This window comes from Chrysochloris asiatica, unplaced genomic scaffold (assembly GCF_000296735.1).
Source record: "Chrysochloris asiatica unplaced genomic scaffold, ChrAsi1.0 scaffold00098, whole genome shotgun sequence".
Taxonomy (NCBI): Eukaryota; Metazoa; Chordata; class Mammalia; order Afrosoricida; family Chrysochloridae; genus Chrysochloris; species Chrysochloris asiatica.
In genome coordinates, this window is record NW_006408616.1 from 933,809 (window position 1) to 956,331 (window position 22,523).

At 37.1% G+C, this 22,523-nt stretch overlaps 1 protein-coding gene across 2 annotated transcripts in view; it reads right to left on the reverse strand.

The window, feature by feature from the left end:
• Positions 1–22,523, reverse strand: part of ABCC9 (ATP-binding cassette, sub-family C (CFTR/MRP), member 9) — a 157,402-nt gene that overhangs the window by 102,957 nt on the left and 31,922 nt on the right. For both annotated transcript variants that reach the window (XM_006866936.1, XM_006866937.1), the window contains exons 7-12: positions 21,568–21,720; positions 19,921–20,076; positions 14,919–15,053; positions 12,299–12,461; positions 7,489–7,529; positions 6,173–6,315 (exon numbers count right to left, since the gene is read on the reverse strand). In XM_006866936.1, coding sequence (XP_006866998.1) covers positions 6,173–6,315; positions 7,489–7,529; positions 12,299–12,461; positions 14,919–15,053; positions 19,921–20,076; positions 21,568–21,720 — 791 coding nt within the window. The remainder of the gene's footprint in view (positions 1–6,172; positions 6,316–7,488; positions 7,530–12,298; positions 12,462–14,918; positions 15,054–19,920; positions 20,077–21,567; positions 21,721–22,523) is intronic.

Sequence of the window (22,523 nt, forward strand, 5' to 3'; positions counted from 1 at the left end):
TGGAGCCCAGCACTAACCCTTCTTTGAATCTCTTTTTTCTTCCCTCCCAGTCCCAATCATTCTAGGCTCACTGTTTGAAAGCCCTGCCTGTACTGTTACTTTGTCGTGTTTTCATTTTTGTTGTTGTTACTAAATGCTGATTATATATTTATCTCTCCCAGTAGACGCTGGGCTCCTTAAGAGCAAAGACTTTCATCTCTAGCTCAATGCCTAAACTACAACATAATAATTCCTTCACAAAAATGTCTAATGACCCAATAAATGGGTAATAGAATGAGTAGTTCCTATTCATACAAGGTTCTTTATGACAACAGAGGCAAAATGATCATGAAAAATCCACTATTCCTGACTAACCCTGCCATGGTTGTGGAGTCCTGGGTGGCGGTGTGGCTTAATGTGCTGAACTACAAGGTTGGTTTGAACCACAAGGTCGGTGGCTCAATCTCACCAACTGCTTCTCAGAAACTCTCTACAGGCCACTATGAGTCGGAAGTGACTTGATTGCACCTAACAGCAGCAACACCCATGATTGTAGGGAGAGTGGTGGCTTTGTAGGATAAGCACTGGACTGCGATCCACGAGGTAAAAGGTTTGAGCCTGCTAGTCACTACATGAGAAAAACATGAGACTTTCTACTCTGACAAAGATGTACATCCTCGGAAACCCTAAACAGAGTCACTGAAAGTCAGAACTGACTCAACAACACTTAATCACAACAACAAACCCATGGTGTATCTTTAAAATGTGAAACACATTCATGGAACAATCCTCTGCTTAAAATAATGAATGGAATCCCTTTGCTTTTCAGCATCCTGAACATCTTCTACAAGTGATCAGGATTTTACATTCCAGCTTTATCATCTGCCACTCTCCACATCTAAATCTATTCTCCAATCATAACCTGACTTTAACTCATGGTAACCTCCTGTGTGTCATCTAGAGCTATGCTCAAAAGGAGTTTTAGTGGCTCTGAGTCTTTCCTCTGAGGTGCCTCTGAGTTAATTCAAACATCCAACCCTTTCATTAGCAACCATAAGCATCGCAAAGGGACGTCTCTCCAAGCACACTCAGCTACCTTCAATTCTCTTTCATCTAATTTTTGCTTCTTGTAAATCTCGCCCCTTTTTAGAACATGCTTCCTCTCTTTATTCTACTAGCTTGATGTTGTTAAGTGCCCTGTATCGGGTCAAACTCATAGTGCCCTACTACAGGGTTTCTGAGACTTTTAAATCTTTGCAAGAGCAGAAAGTCTCATCTTTCTCCTGCCAAACAGTTGGCAGGCTTAAACTGTGGGTCTTATGGTTCGCAGTCCAGTGCTTATCCTATGGAGCCACTGTGCTCCCCTCAACTGGCTAAATCATACTTAGTTTTAAAATCCTATGAAGGAACTTCTTTTAAACTATCACAGAGTAGGTTGTTTCTCTTGGCCCTAATAAGCTTCTGATCTTCATCTATAGGTTCATGGTATTTCATGTGTAGTGCTAAAACAGCTTAATACAATAGGCTGTAATTAGTTCCCTTTCCTGGTCTTTCCAGCTAGACTGTAAGTTCGCTTGTGGATTTTATCCTGCTTTTTATTTTTTCAATCCTTAAAAATCAAGCAATCAAAACAAAACAAAAACCTGTTGCTGTAAAGTTAATTCCTACTCACAATGACCCTGTTATATGGGGATTTCTTGGCTTTAATCGTTATCATAGCAGCTTGCCAAGACTTTCTTCCGCCTTGCCAGTGGGTAGGTTCAAACCTCTAACCTTTATGCAAATACTCAAGGGCAAGCAATTTATAACACTCAGGAACCTCTTGCAATCCTTAGTTCCTGGTAATGGACTGATGTGTTAATGAATGAATGTTGACCTAAAGATCTCTCTGTAAGGCATGAAATGGAGATTATTGAAATGATGATGAATTAGTAAATGATGTTTTTTTAACAAAATACCTAAAAATATTTAGATAATGGACTAGAAACTGTTCAGGTATTATTTCATTTAATTCTCTCAACCACCAAAAGCAGTATTTTGCTCCTTTGATACTTGAGGACGCGGAGTTGTAGAGATACTAAGCAATGTGCCTGAGTTACAACAGTAAGTCCCAGGACAGTGTCAAGATTTGAAAGCAGGTCCATTTGACACCAAGCAATTTGCTACCCTACCTCCACCATTTTTATAGCTCAATATTTTACTAATTTCCCATCTGTTTAGATAATTCACAAAATTTCAAGATTTTAGTTGTACGTGTCAGATTTTCATTTCTCAAATTTCACTCTGGGTGTTTGGACACAGCTGGAGAACCTTGGAGAAGCATTGCATTGATTGGGAATAATTGATTTTATTGTTGGCAGTTATATATTTTTTCTTGTAGGAAATAAGAAATTTTATAAACCAAAACACAAGGGCCAGGCCAAAGGGTATGCATGCTTTATGATAAATATCAGTAACAATTCATTTGATTGAAGGTGAATGCAGTCTACTAGCCAAGCACACATTCCTTTGGGAAGTAGATGAGAAGAAGGATACAAAGTAGTTTTCCAACAAAGCAAGGACTTTACTTTTTTCTACATCTTCCCTTGGCAAGAAATAACTTTGGACATAGATACTGAATTATATATCAAATACCAGAAACCTAAACTCAGATTATTTATAAAGGATACTATGTATCAACTGGAGATTATTTATAAAGGATACTACGTATCAACTGGAGATTATTTATAAAGGATACTACGTATCAACTGGAGATTATTTTACATTCTCCTCCAGAAAAGCAAAACACATAAATTATTTCCTTACAAATAAAGTAGAAAAGTGAGACAAGCATCCTGAAAAATCACTCTTACTTCAAGTATTTTACTATTTTCAGATAATAGTGACCTCTCTTCACCTCTTTTTCCTTCTTTGCAAGTGCAAACTGCATCACTTTATTCTAAATAATCCAGAACACTTAGATGGTGAAGGCCACTGGGGAAGTGAGGAAACAAACTGAATCATACCTGTCTCTTTCTTCCATTTCATTGTTTATAGATGTAGCCCCACCACTGGGCACCATGAATAAAAAAAGTTTTGCTAACAAACTAAACATTTATCAAAGAAAGCATAGACTTTTCTGTATCAGAGAATTTTACATGTCATAGAATTTTCCTACAGCAGAGAAGTTTAAAAGTCTCTTACATGCACTAGTATAAAACATGCTTGGGAGCTTTCCCCACCCTATTCTAATTCACCAAATTTCTGAATGTATCTAAGAGTGTAGCAAAGCACTTATAACTTCCACATCCCTGAACAGGAGCTATCAAAAAATGTGACCAAAGTCTCCAATTATAAACAGGCTGCTGAACTAGCTGTGGGCCAGCTGGCATCAATGACACATCATGGGTTTCCAGGCACAGAAGAAATGTTGAGTCCAGTTAACACTGGGAAAATGTTCACTTGGGTTCCCAGAACCAGTGCACAGCAGGGGGTGAGAAAAGACTTGACCTACTGTGTTGACCAGCCATCTCTGGCACCCCAAAATCAACCACCAAAACTCATTTTAGAGAAGAACATTTTTATAACAGATTCTGTTTAGTATACATGGCTTGGGATATCTGGAGCCAAAGCCTGAAGACCGTCTATCAAATTGGCAAGTGTCTTTGCCCTGGGATGCATGGAAGGGAGAATGCTGTGAAGGGAATATTCTCTACCCTCAGCTAGCTGTACTAGGATTTGCTACAACAGAGCTGCATGCCTATGGATTTGGGGGTGGGATCCCTAGATATTTTTGTTTGTTTTCAAATCATCTCCTAAAGCTTTGATGTTTAGTCATCTGATTTTAGTGAATTTCTCCTTAATATGTTATCAACTGCTGTCCATCTCCATTTGCACTACAAAGTCAAGTTCCAATTAAAAGTGCAACCATGTAAGGGGCAGCTGTTAAATGGAGAAAATGAAAATAAGAACCAAAAGAGCAGACTCTGGCCGTTTATCAATTTTATTGTTTGAAGTAGCTTCCCTTCCAGAGCACTGCCTAATTTGGAAGTGGTGCTATAAAAGTCAGTCAGTGATCTGTACAAGTACCTCAGAAGGCAGAACAATAAGAAATGGAAGCGAGGCCAGAGTCTCAGCTTTAAACAGTAACAGCTCTAAATTCCGTTTCTAATGGCTTATTTTAAAGAATGAGATTGAAACCATCATGTTACTAATGTGTCTGATGAGAACTTGGTTTATAATACAATAATCTATAAGCACTTAATGTTATTGAGTATGGAATCATTGTTAAGTCAAATTGTATATGAGTCCCTGGAGGGCACAAATGGATAACATATTAGACTGCTAACCAAAAGATTGGAAGTTGGAGTCCACCCAAAGACTGGGAAGAAAGGCCTGGTAAAATCAGCATTTAAAACCCTATGGAGCACAGTTATGCTCTGCTGCGCATGGGGTCTTCATGAGTTAGAATTGACTCTACCATAGTAGTTATTTTAAACCAATATAAACTCTTGCCTAAAACTGGAGATCCAGGCATTCTGAATATTAAATACTAGTTTTCCTCAGTAATAAAAGTGGTATCATTTTGAAGGACCTTATTAGAGATGTTCTTCATTGCTGCCAATGGCAGCACCACACTTTACATATTTAAGATTTCAATTTTCCAATTTTCCTTCAGTATAAGAGTACCTTGGTATTCCTTTCAAAGGAAATATATAAATATGATATTGGCTGCTTATTTAAAAGTTGTATGTGATCTTACAGCTAAAAGCAAACTAGTACTCTGAGACTGCATTGTTTATAAGAATATAAGTGATGATACAGACTAGCAGACACAGCGTAGAACAATGCAGCTTGGTAGGTTTAGGGTACTTTGTATATAATACAAATGAAAAGGGTGAAGCAATGGTCATTATCATATTACTTCTCTTTTTCTAATATTCACATTGTGGGAAATTATAAGTCTGTGACAAAGTTGGTTGAAAATATTATTGCTGTTAAGTGCCATCAAGTCAGTTCTGACACATATTGACTCTGTATAGGATTTCTGAGGAGCAGCTGGTGGGTTTAAACTGCTGACCTTTTGGTTAAGCAGTCCAGTGCTTATCCTACAGTACTGCAAAAGGTCTCCAAAAATACTATAGAGGTATATTTTAAAGGAGAAAAATCCTGAGCGGTTTTTCATGTCTTTCCATTTTCAGAGATGATAAGTCTGGGATGTTTACTTTTGCCAGATCAAACTAAAAGTACGCAGTAAATATGTGTTGAAGTCCTGGTGTGGCACTGTAGGATAAGCGTTCAACTGCAACGTTGGACTGAACTGTAAGGTCAGTGATTTAAATTCACCAGCCGCTCCTCAGAAACCCTATACAGGATTGCTATGGGTTGGAACTGACTCGATAGCACTTAACAACAACAACACAAATATGTACTAATGTCACACTCTCCATCACTGTGAGTGCATGTACAAACCAACACATCTGCAGTGGAAAACATTATGTCCATATTTGTAAAAAAAATCTTTAAAATGTGAACATCTCAACTTAAATGGAAAGAAATATAGCCATATTCATCAAGGATTTCAAGGATGTGCACACTATTAAAACTATTAGCACCTCAATTCTAGAAATCTCTCCTAAGAAAATAATCACAGAAAAAGTCAAAGGCAAACAAAGGTGTTTTCCTCATTGTTATTTATATGAATTAGAAAAGTGCAACATCCTAAATGTTCAATGAAAAGGGAATCAGTAAATAAATTAGAGTACTTCTATTAAAATATCATAAAACCTTTAAACATTATGAATTATGAAATTTTAATAAGGATAAAATGAAAAAACTTAAGTGAAATGAGTCAAAAACTATAATTCAACAGGTTTATATTAAAATAATTGTACTTTATATGATATAAAGTAAGACTGAAAAGTAGCATACCAAAAATTGAATAATAGTTGTCTCTTTGCAGTGATTTTAATGCTCTTTTTTTATACTTTTTCAAACTTAACTACCATGTGGTGCTGTGGGATAAAGCACTGGGCCACAAGGTTGGTCTGAACCACAGGGCCTGTGGTTCAAACTCTCCTGCCGCTCGCTCCTCAGAAACCTTGCCCAGGGTCATTATGAGTCGGAACTGACTTTTAACAACAACAACACAACCATGAGCATATATTACTTCCACAATCAAACAAAGAGTTCCCGACATTTGCTAAGTACGTACCTTATGATGGCTTTGACTGCAAATCTGACCACCGTGGAGAGCAGGAACAGAGGTGTGACCAGGATATGAAAGAGAGACAGGGAAGCAAAGGCCTCTGCAGGCTTTAGATGGTTCCCACTGGCATAGGCATGGGTCACAAATGTCTGTGCAAACAAAGGATTTCTTTAGAGAAATTTCACAAGTGTTTACATTCAACTTTACAAGCCTAATATATTCGGCTATGCCATTATGTTCATCAAAACTAAGAAAGCAATTACTTCATCCAAATTACTCTCTAAGTACAACAATGGGAGAGTGCTTAATGGTTCATGGATCATCCTAGCAGTAAATTCAAGAGAAGGGCAGGACAGACTATCTGCAGATTAGGAAACTGACTTCTGTAAAATTACTAAATAGGGATAAGAACTGGGAGAGGAACTCAAGAGTTCTTAACAACTAACTCTTTCCAAGCAATACTAAATTTTCTAAGAGAAATTTCCAATTTTTGGGGGGTGCTGTAGAATCAGCATTGGACTGTGAACCACAAGGTTAGCATTTCAAACCCATCAGCTGCTCCTTGGAAACCCCACACAGGGTAACTATGACTAGGAGCCAACTCGACAACGCTTAACAACAACAATTGTGGGAATCAAAGTGGCTCAATAGGAATTATAGTCTTGAAAACCCTGTACAGGTTGACTGTGAGTTGAAACTGACTCTTAACAACAACAAAAATTGTGAATATTTAAAAAAAACAATATTTATAGCCTTGAAAACCCTACATATGATAACTATGAGTTAGAACTGACACTTAACAACAACAAAAATTGTAAATATTAAAAAAAAAAAATTTATTTGATGCAACATTGGTGTCCAGTACAAAGTTATCTACATTTCTAAAAATAATAGCTGCTGGGTTTATCATTTTATATGAAATATAATGTAATCATTACATCATTTTGGGTTGTTGACCTAGCATTACCATATTGATAAAACAATGCTATAATAGTGCTTCTCAACCACTGATAATTTTGCTCCCTAGGGTTGGGGGTTGATGGCATTTGACAATATTTGGAAATATTTTAGATTGTCATGACTGGAGGGATGTTACTGGCATCTAGTAGGAAAAAGCCAGGGATACTGCTAAACATCCTAATATATAGGACAGCCCCCTACAACAAATACTTATCTGGTCCAAATGCCTATAGTTGAAAAAGTCTGGATTTAAGCAAGTGGCAGAGATGAGGTAATATATATGACCACCCGCATGTTCCTGTTCATAAGTCATTTATAAACTGACTTTTTTCCATTTATAAAAGCAAGTAAAAGTGTCTTACAGCAAGAACAGCTGCTATGGGAATTGCTGCATTCATGAAGACTGTGGAAAGAAATCAGCATATTAGTTTCATTGAAATGTGAAAACATTTATAGTCACTTTAACTAATCATCTATTATTACAACAACTTTTCTTGAAGACAGGAAAGGCCAAGTGAGTTAAATAATATTTTGTCTGGAGTCCACAAATATTTCCCAGTTGATGTTTCCCCAACAACACTTAGATGAGCTAATGCATATTACTCTTAACCAGAAAATGTATTCTTTATTGAAAATGGTTTTTTTAATGAAATATTATAAAGAAAAGGATTTATAGAAAATAATTCCATAATGAAGCAAATTATTAAAAATTAGTAATTGTCGTTAGGTGCCATTGAGTCGGTATTGACTCATAGCGACCTTATGTACAGCAGAACGAAACACTGCCCGATCCTGGGCCAACCTCACTACTGTTCCCACGCTTGAGTCCATTGATGCTGCCACTTGAAATGTGGTTTCATGTTTATTCTACTTAACTCACTTAAATATATAAATATTGGATTCTTACCCAGATTTTTTTTTAATTGACATCACTTTAAATTTTTTTTTCCAAAAGCAATATTAATTTTCAATGATAGATCTTTCAGGTAACAAATAACAATTATCCTGAACCCTCGGCTGGTTTACGTATTTCTCTAGGAATATATTTCACTAGCTTTTGGTGAGAATGGTATGCAGAACTGGAACAAAGAAAACTCCTACTTGAAGCTAAACTACTAGTGTTTGGAAATTGTCAGTAAAGGAAAAAGCCAAATTAATGATTTGCAGCTATACTTTTCACAAACCTTTAAATTTTAAGAACTGAGGACCCAAAAGAGTAAATGAATTGTTGTTAACAGAGCATGGTAATGGCAAAATGAGCACTAGAGCCTGCTTTTCCTGACCCTCAATAGAGGACACCATTGATCATCTTGCATGATCCCTTTTCAACACAGTACATAGAGCAGAATCAGATTGAGTGTTTGCAGGTACAGACTTGACTTAGTTATCAAATGCAAATTCCTGTATGGCACTAGGAATCTAAACACCAATCTAAGCTTTTTAAAAACATACATGAGGAGCCACATTGCCTTGGTCACTATAGTTCCTAAGCATACTTTATTCTTTTCTCCTCATCATCTGCTATTTTATTCGCTGTCTATATTCTCAAATAAATAATATTCTTTTCTTGAGGAAGAATGAGAACAACTACTACTATTTTTAAAGCATTTATATGGCAATCTGTGCACCAGGAAGAGGTAGCAGGCACTCTTATTATTCCATTATAAATATGAGAATGAGAAGCTCACGGTCACACAGATGGGATTCAAATCCAAGCAGTCTGCTTCCTCAGTCTGTGCGTACCATCACTTTACTTTGCTACTTCTCAACCACTCACAGTTACTGAGGTATGGTGTTAGTACTTTACATATATCCTCACATCTATTGTTTACAATAAACCTACAGAAGTAATGAGGAAGCAGCTTAGAAAAGGTGAGTAACATGCAAGCTTCTGAACTAGCAGGAGATGGATTCTGGATTAAAATCCAATCTTTCTGGTACAAAAGCTCCATGCTTTTTCCACTTCTCCATATAAAACTCTAACAAAATGAAGAGAGAAAAATAAAACAGAATCTGTTTGTCTTTTACTAATAAAAACAATATTTGATCACTTGGCACTAGAGACTAGGAAATTATTTTCTCAAGTGACAAGAAGACTAATTCATAAAAAATAGAGATAGAGCATCAGTTCTACTTGTATTTGCTCTGTTTAACTCTCCTTTTCAGTATTTCATCTACTACTAATTGAGCATGGACTCCTGGTATGAGGAGTCTACTATTATTGAGCTTATCCTGGAGGATAAGCACTGGACTGTGAACCATAAGGTCAGCAGTTTGAACCCACCAGCTGCTCCTTGGAAACCCTATTCAGGGTCTCTATGAGTCAGAACTGACTTGATGACATTTAACAACCATATTAATTGAGCATTTTTATATTCCTAGTGCATTTCTAAAGACATTAAATGCATCATCTTATTTAATTCCACAAGGTACTATTAATACCACCTAGTTTTACTGATGAGGAAACTGAGACTTAACCAAGGCTACACAGCTTAAAAGCAGCTGAACCAGGATTTTAATTCAAGTCTTCTTGCCCTCTAATACCTAAGAATAACCACTATCCTGTACAAAGTAGATTTTATTCTTCAAAAAATTGAACATTGACATTTCTGTTGAATGTCAGTATGCATACTGATTAACCATATCAGTAGTATGCAAAGGATATCCAATCTTGGTTATTCAATTTTTTATATTTACCCACTCCTGACGTGGCACTGTAGGATGAGCTAACCACTGCACTGTTAATCACAAAGTCAGTGATTCAAACCCACCAACCACTCCTCAGAAGCCCTATACAAGGTCACTATGAGTCGGAAGTGACTCGACAGTACTTCACAAGAACAGAACAACAATTTTCTATCTGAGTAGGGCTTGTCTTCTGTTCTTTCATGATGCCATATAAATAACATCCATAAAATATTTAATAGTTACTGGTATGGTGCTGTAACACTGGGCTGTTAACCACAAGATTGGCAGTACAAATTCATGAGCCACTCCTTGGAAATCCTAGATAGGATCACTATGAGTTGGAATCAACTCAACGACACTTAACAATGACAACAAACAATGACACACACACTACCTCATTCTACTGTGATAAAGCTATTATTATTTCACCAATTTTTAGATGGTAAACTGAGGTACAGATATTGTTGAGCACTAGATCATAATGAGTGTGAAGCAAATGACAGTTCCTGGAATAGAATATGTTCTCAATAAAGATTTGTATCATTACTTATCTTTACTACAATCCTATGTGGAAGATACTGTTATTTATTTACCCATGTTTTTTTAATCTGTAAATGAGAAGACAGGGATTAGAAAGTTTAAGCAGCCTGCCCAAGACCATTTTGCTAAAAAATGGTAGAGATGGATTCATTGCCAGCTCTATTCAATTTGCATAGTTCAAGCTCTGAAAACACTGAATTTATTAACCAAAAAAAAAAGAAGTGGTTGAACTGGAATTATACTTCAATGACTCAAGAATTCCTTATCAAGGTTCTTAATTAAATATACCATAATTATGCATCTTCACTTTAATGATTTGTTTTTCTCCTCCAGCATGACCTCTTCTGTTCTCTCTCCCCTTATATCTATCTGCCTTTCAAAATCCAACTCAAGTCTCACCTCTGGAGACAGACAATCTGGGTTAGCATTCAATCTCTGCCATTTAGGAAGTTCACTTTACCTAAGCTCTTTACACCTAAATCTTTACATTTCTAAAGTGGCTTTAATAAAAATCATCTAAATCATTGGGCTACTGTGAGGATGAAATGAAAGAACACATGCAAACTTCTTATGGCAATACTTGACTATGTAATAGACTATAAAATACTGAGTGCATTTTAGCTATTATTTGTAGCAATGTTTTTTATTTCTAGCTGCATGTATCTTCTCTATGAGAATTTTAGCCCACTGTAGAGCAAGCTAGATTGCAAAGGCAATCAATTTAGAGAACTACTAGTCAAGAAGGTCTCCGTTATTCTGTCTGTCTTCTAGCATTTGAGTCCTGGTGTGGCGCTGTGGGTTAATGCAAAACCATTTGAACTGCAAAGTCAGTGGTTCAACCTCACCAGCTGTGCCTTGGAGACCCTATACAGGGTTGCTATGGGTCAGAACCGACTTGATGACACTTAACAACAACAACAGCATTTGATACCATGTTAGCAGTGGTGCACAGCTAGAACACAAAGCTCCTTCCCATTTTGTTTTTAAAGCATTCAAATATTAGAAATCAAATACATGGCCTTTATGACAAGTATTTTTTCTAAATTCACTTCACAAAGGAAGTGTTTATAACCCTTAACTAAGATCCAAAATAGTTTAGAATTCAAGTAGAAACAATATATAAACCTCTAAAACTTAAAAGTTGTGAAAAGTCTTGCAAGCAAAAGTGACATACAAATCAAATCAAATATTGGTAGGAGTAGTTTAGCAAAGTTCATGTGAGCTGAACTAATATTAACTCATGACTCTTGAGAGTACTATCACACTTAGAGAAAAAAAAATACATTGCCTGAACAACTACTTTTTAAAATCTAGAGAGGGGCGCATAAAAAAGTGCCATACCTATTTTAAACCTTGAAAATGTAAAGGAATAGAGGATCTTATGTAAATGTAATTTGGCATTTTTTACCTGGAAATATTAGTCTTTTTTTTTTCCAATTTTCAAAAATGTCTTTAATAGTAATCTTTAAGAAAATAGAACATCATTTTTTCCAAACAAATGAAAAAACTACAGATAATTTTGAAGCATATATTTGGGGATAAGATCAATATTAACACAGTCAAACATAAATCAACAAATTTATACTGAAAATCAACTATGCAGCCAATTGCAACTGATACCAGGGTTTCAGTTACAGGTACAATTATCAGTATCATCTTGATCTGAAAGATAAATTAGGATTTCAGAAGTAAAGTAACTTGCTAAGGGCATGCAACTTGTAAGGAATCAAATTCAGGGCTAACTAATTCTAAGCCTGTGCTTACCTTGCTAGTCGTGCTAAAATAGCCACATGTGGTTACTGGCTATTGGACAGAACATGTCTAGAATCAATAGACTTCTTTTTTTCACTTGGCTATCTCATAGATCACAACCTAAACTGAACGGATTGCATGTTTGGGGGTTGCTCTTAACATCCTTTGGTCTTTAGAACTGCAGGAACTTACTGGACAATGATGTATAAAGTGCAAAGGTTTTGAGACTACATAGTTCTTTCATTCTTGTTTCTTCCACACTTTTGCAAAAGATGTGCTCCCAGGCATACAACTTTAGAAGTTTGATGCCTTTCAATATTTCATTTGTTTTTTTCAGTCTCTCGGTAGAATAATCCTATAAAGGAAAAAAAGAAAAATGCATTGCATCCAGTCCTTTGGAGGTGGTCCTGTGTATTAGACAAATATTGAGGAGATAACTGATTTTTTATTGGTTTTGCCATAATAATGCTTGTGAGATTCCCAGAAGTAAACCCTCTGTGCTTCTGTCTCTTTAACTTTAAAATGAAGAATAGAATGAAATAATCTCAAAATTTCTTCTCACCTAAAAGCTTTTATGTTTCTGTTACTTTTGTTCTAAAAAAGAAATTTCTTCTGATTCACTTGATTTCCTTAAAAAATGTCTGTAGATATTATATATGTAAATCTAGGGAAGTGACACAGAGAATTTCCATGGGCCTTATAACACCTAAATCATGTTATTCTTTCCTCAAAATTATCACCCAGACCTAGAAGGTAAACAATGAATTTAAGAAAAGTTAATTTATTTCTTATTTGAGAATGTGAAGTTATTGTGGTATGTGTGTTCATACTGTCTCTTCATAATACCATTACTTAAAGCAAGCCAATTATCCTTGATTTTAGAATTTTACAAACTTCTTTGTAAATTACTGTTTAGAGTCTAAATTAGATTTGCTAAATATTAACAACTTAAAATAATTGTAGAGAAATTTGTAGTAAAGAAACCTCATTCTAGTCAACTATTCTATTTTCCTCCATCACCAATATTATATTAGAAGCATTGTTGTTGTTAAATGTCTTTGAGTTGTTTCCAATTCATAGCAACCCTGTAAGGGTTTCCAAGGAGTGGTTAGTGGATTTGAACTGCCAACCTTTCGGTTTCGGTTGTCAGTCTAGTGCTTATCCTATAACACCACACAAGGACTCCATTCGAAGCACTGTTGTTGCTAAGTGCCAACAAGGTGGTTCTGACTGATAGCAACCCCATGTAGGGTTTCCAAAGCTTTAAATCTTTGCGGAAGAAGAAAATCTCATCTTTCTTCTGCAGAGCGGCTGGTAGGATCAAACCACCAACCTTGTGGTTCACAGTTCAATAATTATCCTACAGAGTCACAGAGCTCCCCATTAGCAAGGTACAAATCACCTGTTACATAGCAAAAGGAGATAGACAGGCAGATTGGAGGAATTAAAGATAGCAAATGGTTTATGCTTTGTTGGCTTTTAGTCTCTTCAGGGACACCTGGTGTGGTGCTGTAGGATCAGCATTAGACTGTGAACCACAAAGTCGGCAGTTCAAACACACTAGCTGCTCCTCTACAGGGTCATGACGAGTTGGAATCATCTCAACAGCACTTAACAACAACAACAGGAACTTTGAAAAGAAAAGAATAGAAAAAAATCCTTCAATGTCAAGTCGATTCCAAAGCATAGTGACTTTTTAGGTAGAGTAGAACTGGCCCACATGATTTCCAAGGCTGTAAATCTTTACAGAAGCATATTGCCAAATTCTTATCCTACAGAGAAGATGGTAGGTTCAAACTGCCAATTTTGGGTTAGCAGCAACCAGGGCTGAGATTTAGCTGTCTAAATAAATTAATTAATACAGTATAAATTCCTAAATTTAAAACAAATGTTTGAGGGTAGCCATGTCTCTACTTTAGACTCACCCCCTTCTGTACCTTTCTGTATTTGTGTGAAAGTAAGGAGGGTGGATGGCTCAGACAGGTTTAATGACTATCCGCATCATAAGCAGCAGAAAAACAAGTGATAAAACTCACTAGCATGGCAAGTAACTCACTTAGCACAGTGGACATACCAACTTGAGAAACAACTGTGTCAGTGGCAGTATCTCTGTATTTTAGGCCTGATTTATAGACAGCTTTGCTCATATTCATTCAAAGTTTGTTTCTAAGCATGCTGTCAACAATTTGTTATTTGAAAATATTTCTTTAAAAGAAGCCAATTCTTGCTCAAATAAAATGATCTCATGGCAAATTGAAGCCAGGGAAGGTCAGTAATTGGGCTTTTTCTTTCTTACCAAGCTGACCAGGAACAAATTCAGCCGGAGCAACTGCCACTGAAGCATTTCAGTATAAACTCCCTACCTATCTCATGACATGGCTTGACTTGATATAGCTTGATTTGACCCTAGGGAAATTTAATTTCAGAAGCCTCAAACTTGACTCTTTATTACCCCCTGAGCTATCTATACCTTCCATTAAATATCAATGGTCTTAATGTACACTTAAATATGTATTTTACTAAAGTGATCTAGAAAAGAATTCAAATGATCACCTCATGGCACTTAAAACATCAGGACCTATGACTCTGGCATTTGGAAGTCTTTGGTTATCAAGTCTTAAAGTTTCAATCTACTTTTTAAAAATATCTTGCAATACAGAAACTACACAGCTGCTGTATGTACACTGAAATGAAACATAAGAACAATAGCTTTCCAAATGATCCTAAGTAGTCTGTACTAACTTCCTATAGTTTAAAACTAAAATAGCATCACTTGGCTTTTCTAATAATGTTTCCAAAGGATGTTACTTACAAGAGTGCTCTTCTGAGCCTCTGCCAACTTTGTAGCGATGAAGTACTGAATTGGCGCAAGGAGCACGATGACAGCTGCACCAACCAGTGCACTGGATCCCAGTAAATTATAGAGCAGGATCACTCCCATTATGATCTAGGAAGAAAAACACATGGAAACAGGAACGTGGTAGCTACTGTGTGAAAGTAATATTGCTTAGTGAAAAAGGTTGTATTCATGGTGGCTCCACACAATAAGCACTGGACTGTGAGTCACAGGTGTACAGTTCAAGCCCTCCACCTCTCTGCTGAAGAAAGATGAGGCTTTCTGCTCCCACAAAGATAAACCTATACAGAGTCACTATGAGTCAGAACATTTACTTATGAAGATCAAAGAGCACAGCCTTCGGTATGGATTGTATCTCAATCTCAAGAAAACAAAAATCCTCACCACTGGACCAATAAACAACATTCTTATCAATGGAGAAAAGATTGAAGTTGTCAAGGACTTCATTCTTCTTGGATCAACTGTCAACACTCACGGAAGCAGCAGTCAAGAAATCAGACAACGTATTACATTAGGCAAATCTGCTGCACAAGAACTTTTTAAAGTGTTGAAGAGCAGAGATGTCAGCTTGAGGACTAAGGTACGCCTGAGCCAAGCCATGGTATTTTCAATAGCCTCATATGGATGCGAATGCTGGACAGTGAATAAGGAAGATCGTAGAATTGATGCCTTTGAGTTGTGGTGTTGAAGGAGAACACTGAAAGTGCCACGGACTGCCAAAAGAACCAATAGATCTGTTTTGGAAGAAGTATAACCAGAGTGCTCCTTGGAGGCCAAGATGGATAAGCTTCATCTCTCATACTTTGGACATATTGTCAGGAGGGAACAGTCACTGGAGAAGGATGTCATGCTGGGTAAGGTGGAGGGTCAGAGAAAAAGAAAGAGACCCCCAACGAGATGGATTGGCCAGGTGGCATCATTGATGGACTCAAGTGTGGCAGCGGTAGTGAGGTTGGCCCAGGATCGGACATTGTTTCCTTCTGCTGTGCATGGGGTCGCTATGAGTCGGTTCCGACTCGATAGCACCTGACAACAACGACATGAGTCGGAACAAACTCTAGCACACTTAACAACAACAACAAATACTAAGTTTATTTGGAATTCAGCTCAACTGTGACAGCAGGTTTTATTATGTTTTTTTTTTTCAGGAATGGCTACGTAGTAAGAATTTATTTTTCGTATCATGATCTGTGTAACTGGTATCAAGCCAATTTGTTACCATAGATTGCAGTGTCCCATGCCTCTTGCCACTTTCTAGAGCACTCCTCACACTTCAGAAAGGATATGTAATTTTTCTTGAAAGTGTTGTCACTTGCCATAACTTTGATATCCCATGTTGTTTTCTCTCTCTTGGAATTGAACTACACTTAGCTTTTCAAGGTTGGGAGGATGCAGCACCATAATGTGAGCAAGCACAGGATGGTTGGCTGTGGACTAAAAGAGTGATCTGAGCTCCTCTCCTCTGGACTGACGCTGGAATCACATAATGATGATAATGCTAGTCCTGACCATCTAAGATGCAACTATTGGATTCTTCATGTGCAGGAGACTGAAGAGTGATGAAAAATGAAGATTCATGGAATCAACTAGTCCAATGGAACATGTTAACATCAATCTCCATGATTCTGAGACCAGAAGGACTAGATGGTGCCCCATTACCTCTAGAAACTGCTCTGAAAGGAATCACATTAGAAAGTTTCAGATAGAGTGGGAAAAAATGTGAAACAAAACTCAAAATTATAAAAAAGACTGGACTTGCTGCTCAGAAAGAGACTAGAGGAACCAAAGACTATGGATCTCAGCTACCCTGCAGGTCTGGAATGGAACTCACTCTCCTGGCCCAATTTTCAGTCAAGCAGTAGGTAGGTATAGAGGGGGAACAACAACACTAGTAAGATATGATCACCATAGAAAGGTTAATCAATCAAGATCAAAAGGACAACACTTACCTTAGTACAAAGTTCAGAAGTGTTGAGAAGGAGGGTGGAATAGAAATAAGAACCACAGGGAAGGAGTGGAATAACTGGAGGGGATTGCAATCATTGAGATGACACAAAGTGTGTGATTTGTTGGATGCAAAATTGATGATTTTCTCTGTAAACTTTCACTCAATTAGCAATAAAAAGTTTAAAAACAAAAAAGAGAGAATAATATGTAACTTCTGGAATAATATCCCTTACTCATGGACTTGAAAATCGTATGTATCATCCCCATTTAAGAGACTGCCCGAGTGTCCAAAGAGAAAATCCCCACTATAATTAATCTGGATTAAAAAAAAAAAAAAAAGTTAGCGCTACCTAAAACCATGAAGCTGCTATAGTTGGGGTCCAACTTGACCTCATTTCTCTCATAAAATGTAATTCCCAAACCCACAGCTGAGCCATCTATGCCTAATCTCTCATTTGCTACTTTCTTCCTCTTACTTTAAAAACTCCAGGTGGTGCAAACAGTTAGGCAGGATCACCACGAGCCAGAATCAACTCAATGGCAAGTTAACAACAGTCTCTCCACTATAAATGTTTTTCCAGTAGCTCAGCCCACAATGGCTCAAAACGACTAGCAATGAACTGTCAACATGCAGTTCAAGCATGTAATGCATGCGTGTACGCCAATGATAACATATTAATAGTAACTTTCTGAGACACCAGCACTTGTTTACTGCCTAACCAATTAGACACTTTGGAATTCCAATCAAAATAGAAATTTCCGTAACATCATCCATGATGTAGACATTTAGAAGCAGACTGAGATGTCTGGTCCAGCACTTAAAAATATGCCACATGGGTGGCTACCTAATTGACCTACCCAAAAGTACATAGTGACAGATTCAGATAATGGCTATTTCAAATCTAACTTTGTACCAAGCACTGTGCATAATACATACTTTCATTTGACTTGTAGTTTCATTTTTTTAAGTGAAAAGGCAATGTAAACGTAAACACTAGCATATCTTCCCTATTATTTATTTTAATCAATGTGGCACACAGAGACACAGGAAACAAATAAGATCTACAGTTTAAGCTCCATTTATAGGATGCAACACTCAATATAAATAAAAATATTCAGTATCCTAAAACTAGAAAAAAATTGATGAATTTCTTTCACCACTTTTACCAAATGGGGGAAAGCCCCCATGTTCTTTACTAAAGTGTTACTTTCCAAGGAAAAGAACTAAATCGTTTCCTAGCTTGCCAGTGTCCCTGACACCTTATAAGGTTTGACATTTTATAATATGCCAGCTATTGGAATTATGGGATGGATCGAAGCAATTGCTCTAGTTTAGAAAAGTCATAAGACTTGTCAAAGTTGGAAGGCATCAAATCTTGAGTCTGTGACTTGTCTGACTTTGAACAATAATAATTGTTGTTGTTGTAGTTAGGTGCTGTTGAGTCAGTTCTAATTCACGGCAACCCCATGCACAACAAAACACCTGGTCCTGCGCTGTACTCACAATTGTTGTATTTGAGCATACTGCAATCATCTTGTTGGGAGTTTTCCTCTTTTTTACTGGTGCTCTACTTCACCAAGTCCTTCTCCAGGAACTGGTCCCTCCTGATAATATGTTCAAAGTATGGGAGACAAAGTCTCATCATGCTCACTTCTAAGGAACATTTGGGCTGTACTTTTTCCAATACAGATTTGTTTGTTCTTCTGGCAGTTCATGGTATTTTCAATATTCTTCACCAACACCATAATTTAAATGTTTTGCTTCTTCTCCAGTTTTCCTTTATTAATTTCACATGCATATGTTGTTGTTGTTCAGTTATCTTTGTGGGAGCAGAAAGCCTCGTCTTTCTCTAACTTATGACATTTAGGCCACTCCATTTTGCTGTGTTTTTGCAAAGCTTTACTTTCTATGACTATAAGTTTCACTGTAGCTTTGGCTGGTGGGTGTCTTTACTCTGGTACTACATGGCTCACTTACATCACACATTATGTTTATATACCCTGAGAGACCTGAATCTGAAATCCTCACTCTGTCTCTATTTTTCCGCTAGAGTTAGTGATAAAGGTCACTGACACCTTGCTGCCTGTCTTCAACTGAGAACCAAATGCTTGTGCAAAGTTCTTAATCTGCTATGTTGTTCTAGGCTCTGTGTCTTTTTGAGGCTCTATCTGGCTAGTCCTGGTGTGGCACTGTAGGAGAAGCACTATACCACAAGATCGGTTTGAACCACAAGGTCAGCAGTTCAAAAACAAACTAAGTAGTTCAAACTCGCCAGGTGCTTCTCAGAAATCCTATACAGAGCCACTATGAAGACAACAACAACAACATCTGACTAGCTAACTCCTGAAATGGACTCTGAAAGCTTGTTGAGGACTCTAAGTCTTTCTGTTATCAAATGCATGTGAGGCGAATGAATATCCATGGCATGGGTCAGGTGTACCTTAGTCCTAAAACTGACATCTTTGCTCTTGAACACTTTAAAAAGTCTTCTGCAGCAATGCCTAATGCAATGCTTCAATTACTGAATAACCAGGCAATGCTAGGCATTGTGCTAAAGGCTTTATACATATTAAATTATTAATTCTTAACAATTCTGCAACTCCATAAGCAGCTGTCACCATTTAACAGTTGAGGAAACTAATGCTCAGAAGAGTAACTAGTGTAAGCAAGTGGTAGAGCAGATATCTGAACCCACACAGTCTAATTTTTTAAATGGAGGCTGGTGTGATGCTATAGCATAAGCACTGGATTGCTAACCACAAGATCAGTGGTTCAAACCCACCAGCAACTTCTCAGAAACCTATACAGGGTCACTATGAATCAGAAGCAACTCTATGGCACTTAACAACAACTTAAATACACATTTTCTTAGTCTCAGCTTCCTTGTTTATAAAAAGAGCGTAACAATAGTAGCATATTCCAAAGGTTTATTTACTGAGCTAAATATCCTATTGCTCCTTTAGCTGCTGATTTTCTCTGAAAATGATCATTTTATTGATATTGATCTACCTGAACAGGCATAGCCCAGAGATTTGGACACAGGAACAAGAACCACATGAGCTGATTGGTTTCAATGGCAACCAAGTTATTGATCTGTCCCAGAGTCATCTCCCCCATGGATAAATTGGATGTAGAGAGTCTAAGGATTTTATTGTATATCATGGCCTACAAGAAAGGAGAGAGAAAAAAAAAAAAAAGATGACTGACGTTCTAAACTTTATAATGAATACTATGCTCTTTTATTTATATTAAAAAGATAATATTTCAAGTAATTTTTTAACTTTGTGAAAGAGGAAATAAAACAACACACATACTACAACATCTACTTAAAACAACAACTGTTTTCATTTTAGTACAGTTACTTTCAATCCTCAACCAAATAGAAACTTTTCCCTAGTACTATAAATAAAACATGCATTCAACTTTAAATATTAACTCTAGACCAAACCAAAACAGAAAAAAGTAAATGCAAGATTTCAAAATATTAGCCTTACAATACAATTGTTGTTAAGTGCTGTCGAGTCTATTCGATTCTGACCCAAAGTTACCCTGTATAGGGTTTCCAAGGAGCAGCTGGTGAGCTTGAACCACCGACCTTGCAGTTCAAATGACTTTACAGTCTGGCGCATTAGCCCACAGCACCACACAGTTATTTTAATTCAGAGGTTCCTGGCTGGCATTACAAGTTCTGCAGATTTTTCATTATGTAGATTCTTCATAATCATACCCTTAACATGAAACAACTTAAAATTTTCTATAAAAAATGAAAACATGCATGCTTTCATTTATAATAAAAAATAAAATTTCACATTTTTCAGTAAAATTTATCTTCATTTAATTCCTAAAAGTGTTGATGGCATGATATTCCAGTAAAAATTGAATAAAGAGACAAAATTCAAGCCACTACTAATCCTATAGGTGGAGTCCTGGTGTGAGACCGCTGCAGGTTAGTGCACAACTACCAGGTCAGTGGTTCAAGCTCACCAGCTGCTCCTCAGAAACCCTATACAGAGTCGCTATGTGTCGGAACAGACTGGATGGCATTTAACAACAACCACATAATCCCATAAGGGAGTGTAATGGAATTGTAACATAAGTACTAGACTGCTAATCACAAGGTCAATGGTTTGAGAGCTGATCCTCGGAGAAAGATGAGGCTTTCTGTACCATAAGGATTTTGTTGTTTTTGTTAAGTGCTGTTGAGTCGGGTCCAACCCAGAGCGACCCTGTATAGGGCTTCTGAGGAGTGGTTAGTGGGGTTTACAGCTTTGGAAATCCTTTATAGGGCCACTGTGAGTTGGAACCAACTCAGTGGCACTTAACAACAACAATAATCCTATAAAGAGCCCTAGTGGCACACTGGTTAAGCTCCCTGAATCACTAACTAAAAGACTAGGGGTTCAAGCTCACCCAGCAGCTCCAAATAAAAACCAGAAGAGAAAGACCTAGTGATCTGCTTCTGGTGAGATTTTTGTTGTTTGCCAACTCCTAATGACTATAAAGATCACATTTCAGAACACTTTATGTGGCAATTCTATGGTCATATGTGGTTGTCATGTATGAGAGTGGATTCACTCTAACAATAAAAATGAATCCTGTAGCTGGATGATATTTGGCATTTTCAATAAACTCAGGGCACTCAAAGCTTGTACATACCAGCAGAGCTCCACGGAGGTTAATGCCAGTTTCTATGGTCACGTAGTAGGAAGCTTGTAGAAAGGTCCTTTGTAGAATAAGGGCCAAGAAGAGAAGAACCGCTAGAACATAAGCATTTTCAAAAAATTCCTTTGATGGGAGGCTTTCTATAAACTTGTCAAAGAGAAAAAATAAAGATGAATTAAACGAATCTTCACATACTAGGTGAACAGTTCACCTTTATTAACGGATACATGATTTTTAATGATCAAAACTCAAATCTTTTATAATACAACAATGGAATGAATCACACAGAACAAGAAATTTGGCTTTCGCCCATTACATCTACATATACAAACAAAAAAAATTAATTGCATACAATTTCAAATTAAGTACTATGATTGCTGATAATACCTAATTGTAACAAAATGGTAAATTTTAGATGAATTAAATCCTTAACGAGTATTTTTTCTGCAGAAAATATGTTTTAGTCTAGATGCGAAATAGTAACATCAAAGAAACCTCTAGAATTGTTGTTAAGTGCCATAGAGTTGGTTCTGACTCATAGCAACCCTATATAGGGTTTCCAAGGAGTGGCTGCTAGGTTTGAACTGCTGATCTTGCAGTTAGCAGTCCAATGCTTATCCTACAGTGCCATGCCAGAATGCTTCTAAATTAGTGTTGTTGTTGTTGTTGTGTATCACTGAGTAGGTTCCGACTCACACCAACCCTGTATAGGGTTTCCAAGAATATTAATCTCTGGGAGCAGAAAGCCTCAGCTTTCTGAGTGGCTGGTGGATTCAAACCATTAACTCTGTGGCTAACAATTCAATGTGTAATCCATTGCACCACCAGTTGTTATTGCTGTTAAGTGCCATCGAGTCAGTTCCAACTCATAGCTACCCTGTATAGGGTTTCTAAGGAGCAACTGGTGGGTTTGAACTGCCGATCTTGCACGCTGCCACGGCTCCTCTAAA